The sequence below is a fragment of the Mus caroli genome, chromosome 7 (assembly GCF_900094665.2).
Source record: "Mus caroli chromosome 7, CAROLI_EIJ_v1.1, whole genome shotgun sequence".
Lineage (NCBI taxonomy): Eukaryota > Metazoa > Chordata > Mammalia > Rodentia > Muridae > Mus > Mus caroli.
In genome coordinates this window covers 105,989,581-105,997,314 of record NC_034576.1, presented here as the reverse complement: position 1 = coordinate 105,997,314, position 7,734 = coordinate 105,989,581, and the positions used below count along the sequence as shown (strand labels likewise).

General features: G+C 33.4%; 1 protein-coding gene across 1 annotated transcript; it reads left to right on the top strand.

The window, feature by feature from the left end:
- Positions 1-4,931: 4,931 nt before the first annotated feature.
- LOC110298004 (olfactory receptor 52D1-like) lies at positions 4,932-5,897 on the top strand. Its single transcript, XM_021167060.1, has one exon. It carries the CDS (start codon positions 4,932-4,934, stop codon positions 5,895-5,897), a length of 966 nt encoding a protein of 321 aa, XP_021022719.1.
- Positions 5,898-7,734: the final 1,837 nt, after the last annotated feature.

Genomic DNA, 7,734 nt, shown 5'->3' with positions numbered 1-7,734 from the left:
ATATATATATATATATATATATATATATATATATATATATATATGAAGGAATAGGCTATCTCAGCTGACATATGTCTTGAACCATGTCACCATGTCTTAGTTCTAGAGTTTTCTTTGTTCCAGTAACTGTGAAGCTTTCCCACCTGATTTCTCTCCAGAGAAGGCATGCGCCACAGAATTGAAATTTACTAAAGATAAGTAATCTTGAGAAATTAGGAACGTTTTCCCTTTAAATTATTTTTATTACCATTCCAGAAAAGGACAAATATCTGTGATTTGTGTCCACAATAGTCCTAAGTCAATTATTTGTTCCATTGAGCATCTACACTTGTTGATTATATCCTTCATTATTGTTAAACGTAGCGGAAAATTGACAGGTTTGGTCTTCTTTTAAAAGCATGCTTTCCTATTTTCTACATTTATATATTTCTTTGCGTAGTTTTGTACATATGTAGCAGGGTGTGTATGACCCATTATTCAGTTGTTGGGGTCACAGAGGTATCTCGGGTATTGCTCCTTGCCTTTTATCTTGTTTGAGACCCGATTTCCTGGTCTTCTTTGCATATAACAGACTAGCTGGCCTGAGACCTTCAGGAAATCTTCTGTTGCTGCCTCCAATCTCACACTTGATTTTAGATATGCATAAATTCATTTGGTTTTATATGGTTTCTGGAGGACTGAGTTTATGTCCTCATGCTTACAAAGCAAACATTTTACCAACTGAGTCACCTCACCAGCCAGCATGGAGTTTTTATGGTTGCTATTAAGTCTAACACTATAGAGAATATTTCTTAAGATTTTTAATTAAAATTTAATTTTCTTTCACCATCCATTTTTTTAAAAAGTAAGATAATGTACATATTTCCAAGAAAGTCTTAGTTTATGTCACACACATAAAACAGGATCAAAATTTGTATATGAGATTTTAAGGCATGTTTTTCCTATGCATTTGATTTACTCCAAGAACTGTTTAGTCCAAGAACTGTTTTGAAGAGAAAATTTATTGTATAATCTTAGTGTACTTTATTTATTCTAGTCAAAATACCATCTGGTATTAATCTATTTTATTTAATTATATAAAACCTTTCCAAAAATAAATAATTAACCACCAATAATGAACCAGTTACTCATTATATTTACCAAAACATTTAATTCTCCTTTAAAAACGTGTTTTCCTTTCTTTTGTGTTGTTTTTGACTCATGTATTTTTATATTATATTAGTATGGTTTTGCCTGTATATAAGTCTTTGCACTATATGTGTGCCTGGTGCTTGTGGAGGTTGAAGGATGGCAACAGAGCCCCAGGTACTGAAGTTATATGGGTGCTTGTGATCTACAGTGTGGCTGATGGAAACTGAAACTGGGTCCTCTGCAAGAGATACAATTACTCATAGCCACTAAGCTATCTATCTTTTAGTACCTCTTATTTTCAACTGAAACAAGTCCGTCCACGTTTAGCTGTTGCCAACTTGAAAATGTATTGCTGGGCGGTGGTGGCACACACCTTTAATCCCAGCACTTGGGAGGCAGAGGCTGGATTTCTGAGTTCAAGGCCAGCCTGGTCTACAGAGTGAGTTCCAGGACAGCCAGGGCTACACAGAAAAACTCTGTTTAAAAAAAAAAGAAAAGAAAAAGAAAAGGAAATGTATTGACTTGTTTATCTATTTCTCCATATACTCATCCCGTCATTGATATTAATAAAATTTGCTAATTCTTTAAATACCTATAAAGAAGGTATCTCAGAGAATATTTTAAAAATAGTTCATTTGCCATACATTTCCTGGTAAAGGGAATTGTTCTACACAATACCACCTTTGGTGCTGTAGAATAATACTGACAGAACTGGTAGATCTTAATTTTGTTAAATCGGTATCTTTAATCCCTTGATTCATTCATTGATGGATATTTCTTTCTAATAAAATATGCTACTACTATTGTTCCTGTATTTCCAGTCTTAAACTACTTTCAGAAGTTATATGTAGTCTTCTGAACACATTCATTGGAACACATTAGAATTAACAATGTAACTTCTAAAATTAACACAGTCTAATTTATTAATATAAAGAAGGAACAGAAACAGAAGCTGTTCTGAGAAGAAAAGACATTTGGACTTATAGAGAATGTATCTTGTTACAAAATTGGTTATTTACTATAAGAACATAGCTTCTTTAGTATAGAGGCATAAGTATGAAGAGTACCATTTCTTAGAAACCTTCACCCTACTTATAGTTCTCATTGCTTTGCGCAAAAGACTATGAATAACTGATAAATAAATTACATACCAATATTTCCACTCATGGAATACTTGAAACTATTGGAATTAAATAAAATCTCTTCCTCTCATTCTATAATGATGGTATTGCCATTTTAATGTATTTTCATAACTGTCATAAAAGAGTTTAATCTAAATGTGGATGGTTAAATGTAAGGTTGATGCTGTAATAAATATACAAGTCAAATAACTATTCATTTTGAAAGGATTGAGGCCAGTATGTGGCTCAGTGAGAAAAGATGCTTGCCATCAAGCTCGATGTTCTGAGTTTAATTCCCTGAGACAAACTAACTCCTGCAGGTTGTCCTCTGACTCCACATGTGTGCCATAGCATGTGTGAGTATACACATACACACACACACACACACACACACACACACACACACATAGAGAGAGAGAGAGAGAGAGAGAGAGAGAGAGAAATAAGTAATATATATGTCACTAAAAAAGAAATTAGTTACTATATATTTTTTAAATTGCAGAACTCTTAGAATAAAGATAAAATAAATAACCAAGTTTGTATTGGTTTACAAATAAAAAAAAATTAAAAGAGCTATAATACAGTGAGAAAGAGTATAAAAATTAAATTGAGTTTATGTGTTGTGTCACTAGAATATTATTATTACTAGAGAAATATATCCTATAAAATGTCCTGAGATATTTTAATGATAAGTAATATTTTAATATAAGACTTTAATGTTCAGTTTCTAAACTCTGCTAACAGACAGATCTGTAATGCTTCAGACTTTCCATTTTGTTAAGTGATATGGAAAGGTCCTTTGTTTCTTGTGTTTTTGAGACTTTACTATAGTTTTATAACTTCTCCCTTCCTTTCCTCCATGCAAAACCTCCCATATACACCGATTTATTTGCTCCTTCAAGTTGGCCTATTTCCTATTAATTGTTCATAAATGCATATACTAATACACATTTTTCCAAAACATAGGCTTCTCAGTTTCTCTCTCTCTCCATATATATATATATATATATATATATATATATATATATATATATATATGGTTATCAAATATAAAATTGTCTCCATATATATATATATGTATATACACACATATATATGTATTTATTTCATTATATATATATATATTTCAGTGCAGACCATTTTATATTTGATAACCAATTGGAAGACCCTTCCCTGGGAAAGACTATTTCTCCCACAGTCAGAATTCCTTAGTTGCTGATAGTTCTTTATACATAGGGTTGAGATTATGTGTGCTTTCCTCCATTTAAAGGACTCAATAAAAGCATAATATGTAGAAACTTCTATTTACCTATTAACAATTTTCATGATAGGCTCACCAATGTATTGTGTAGTACAAATTAACATGATCTCACATACATAAAATTCAAAAAAGTTAACTCATAGTTATTTATTATAGACAACTAAGATTTGGAGGAAATGTTAGCCAAGGAAAACAAAATGAGTTGGGGATCTATTGTACTGTGTGGAAAATATACATAAGAATCATGTTTTTGTTTGTTTGCTTGTTTGCTTTTTCTGTATTATTTATTTATTTATTTATTTTGAGATTGGGTTTTTGTGTATAGCCTTGGCTGTCTTGGAACTTGCTCAGTTGGCTGGACTAAAACTCACAGATACCTCTCTGCTTCTGCCTCCTGAGTGCTAGGATTAAAGCACAGCCTGACTAATAACCATGTATTTTGTTTTTAAAAATTGCTAAGATATATTTTAAACAATTTGATTTGAGTCTATTAGAAAGTGATATAAATTAATTCAATGTAATCATTCATACACACACACACACACACATCTATATAATTAATTTTTCAAATTAGTGTGTGTGTGTGTGATGTGCATGAAAGTTTGTGCATGTTTGCATATGTGTTGGTTTATTGCCACACACATTCGATGCCCTTACATATGGTCATATGTGTAGATGGAACCTGGAGGTTGACAACCAGAATCATCCTTGACCATTCTTTTACCTTTACTCAACCAAACCCTGGCATGCTTAGTTTAGGGAGACAGCTTTCTCTGGGGATTCTGTGCCAATGTTGTTGGAGGCTGGATTTGCAGGTGGCTGCCATGTCTACCTTGCATTTACATAAATTCTGGGGATTCTAGTTCTGGTTCTCATGTAAAAGCATCACTAAGTAATATCTGTTGCACCATTTATGCATCTTTCAAAATAATACATCATGCATACAAAGTATATAAAAAGTTATATTTGAAGGTTTAAAAATGTATACTCTATCCTGGTCTATAAACACAGAAATATAGTTCTTTTGTCTTCTTAGAAATAAAAATCATATTTTCTGGTTTTGCATTTTTAAGATTTATATTTTTCTCTTTATTCTAAAGGTCCAGGATGTTTGGGGACAAGGATTGAGCATCTTATCTATGAATCAGTCAATTCATACAAGTGAATTAAGTTTCATCTTTTGAGTCATGGAAAGTACTTGCTGATATGACTTTGAAAGCAACTGTTACAGGGGAACATAATCATTAGGTTATTCAAAAACTGCACCTAATATAATGGTCATGTTCCAAGTTAGAAAATGGATTTGATTCTTAATTTGATCTTGGGGTGAAAGATGTTGAGTGTTATTATAAATTAATAAATAATCTGTTTATTAATGGACAGATGGATGTGAAGACTCTACACTTTTCTACAAAAGAATGCAACAAGTGGTTTCCATCATGCCATTGTCAAATATTACTAATCTGCACCCCAGGATATTTCTTCTCCTTGGCATTCCAGGGCTGGAAGCCATACACACATGGCTATCAGTGCCTTTCTGTCTCGTTTACCTGGGTGCTCTCTTAGGGAATTTCTCTATTCTCTTTATTGTCAGAATAGATTCCAATCTGCATGAGCCCATGTATTTCTTCCTCTGTATGCTCTCTGTGGCAGATCTGATTCTTTCCACAACTGCCATGCCTAAAATTCTCAGCAATTTTTGGTTCCACGACAGAGAGATTCATTTTGAAGCCTGCCTAGTACAAGTTTTTCTCATTCACTCACTATGCAGCATGGCCTCTGGGTTTATCTTGGCCATGGCCTTGGACCGCTATGTGGCTATCTGCAACCCTCTGAGACACTCCACTATTCTGACTCACAGGGTCATCTGGAACTTGGGGATAGTGATTGTCTTCCGTGGGGTGTTGCTTTTCAGTCCTCAGCCATTTATGCTTCGCTGGCTCCCTTACTGTAGAACAAATACCATCTCTCATACATACTGTGAATTTATGGCTCTAATCAGGCTGGCCTGTGCAGAGACCCGGATTTTCAGATTATACAGTCTATCTGCTGCCTTCCTAACAGGTGGTTTAGATTTCATGTTGATCATATGCTCCTATATTGTCATCCTTTATACTGTCTTCCGTCTTCCATCCAAAGCAGCTCGGCTGAAGACCTTGGGCACATGTGGATCACATGTTTGTGTGATCTTAGTAGCCTATACCCCAGCCTTTTTCTCCTTCCTTACTCACAGATTTGGACATAATGTGGCCCCTCATATTCATATCTTTGTGGCTAATATTTACCTCCTTGTCCCCCCCTTAGCAAACCCAATGATCTATGGAATTAGAACCAAAATAATCAGAGAACGTTTTCTCCAAATTTTGACATTTAAAAAAGCATAAAATTACCTTAATTACCCTTAATGGTTTATGGAAACCACTAAAGAGGAAACCAATCAAAATCCAACGAAAGAGCCGGGCGTGGTAGCGCACGCCTTTAATCCCAGCACTCAGGAGGCAGAGGCAGGCGGATTTCTGAGTTCGAGGCCAGTCTGGTCTACAAAGTGAGTGCCAGGACAGCCAGGGCTATACAGAGAAACCCTGTCTCGAAAAACCTTAAAAAAAAAAAAAAATCCAACGAAAAAAGTTCTTTCACTAAAAGCACAAATCAAAACATTTATTCAATATTTATTTAGCTGTATGATGTTTTTTTGCTGATACTGCAAGCCTGCCCTAATGTCACACATAAAAATTTTAATATTTTACCTTAGAAGTTCTGATACATTGCCTCTGACTCATTAATTGATGTTCCTAAAAATTACATAAATTTTGCATTTTCAGTTAATACAGTTATATACCCATCATGTAGAAGTGGCGTTTGTAACCTTAACAACAGAGATTGTGATGTTAACATAAATGTTTTCTAAATACACCTTCCAGAACTCTTCATGGAATTTTGAAATATAATATTAGTCTAGATACTCTTTTAATAAATCTACATAACATCTAAAAATACCTTACCTGGTGGTTTAACAACATTTTCAATTATTCTAACATTTCTTTGTCTTTCTTTCACATTATTGTTATATTAGATTTTTTAAAAGTTGTAGCCTCCTCTTGAATTTTTTGATGATCTTATATTCCCTACTACTAGATACACTTACTCTACATTAAGAAATAAAAAAAATCCTTTACAATTTTTACCTATTTTTATAAACTTAATTTTCCATAATTTTATATTTTTTGGTTAGGATTAAATAGTCCCACATAACTAAAATTACTAAGAATGGCCACAGAAGTCAATATTGCCCAGCTTGAAATCTACAAACTGTTATTAGAATTTTTTTTTTCAGGACACTTGTCTGTGAATCAGTTTATGTAATGGTAAAACAAAACATTGATATTTATTTTCCATTCTAATGTTTACTATCTAATCCAATAGATAACATTCTGTTATGAAATAAAAACAAACTGATAATACAACCTATGAAAAGTATCCATTGTTTGCCAATCATAATAAATAAATACATTGTTTTAATTATACCTGTTACTAGGTGATTTATTTGCCATAGTTCTAATAAATATTTGGAAAAATTTGATTTGAAAAAAGATGGGAGCAGGGAAATTATATAATTATATTATAATTTACATATATTTGAAAAAGATTTTTATAGCCACTATGAGAGAATCAGTGTTTTAAAGATGTGGCTCCTGTTAGATAGAGTACACTGAAGTTGTGAGCGACACTATAAGTATATATACACAGCAAAATCTGTACTCAATGAGTTTAAAACAAACAAATCTAAGCATGCACAGTTATGTAACTAAGCAATTGGAGAGAATCTTGGAGAAGTTGGGAAAGGATTGCAAATATGATCAAAATTATATGAAATTATCAAAGAAATAATACAGATAAGAAACGAAAAAAATATATGTAGTGACTATATACTGCATGTCCACTATGTTCTCCTATGGTAGGAATTTAGAAGCACACAGATACTATGTTATACAATGTCTATTTGGTGGACAGGGATTCTCTTGGAAGTGGCCTACAATCAACACACATACACATTTAATTGCATACACTAGCAAGATTGTGCTGATAGGACCCTGATATAGCTGTCTCTAGTGAGACTACGCCGGGGCCTAGCAAACACATAAGTGGATGCTCACAGTCAGCTATTGGATAGATCACAGGGCCCCCAATGGAGGAGCTAGAGAAAATACCCAAGGAGCTAAA

Bases quoted from the DNA above. Each gene is read 5' to 3' on its own strand.
- LOC110298004 (XM_021167060.1), top strand. From the start codon at position 4,932: ATGCAACAAGTGGTTTCCATCATGCCATTGTCAAATATTACTAATCTG.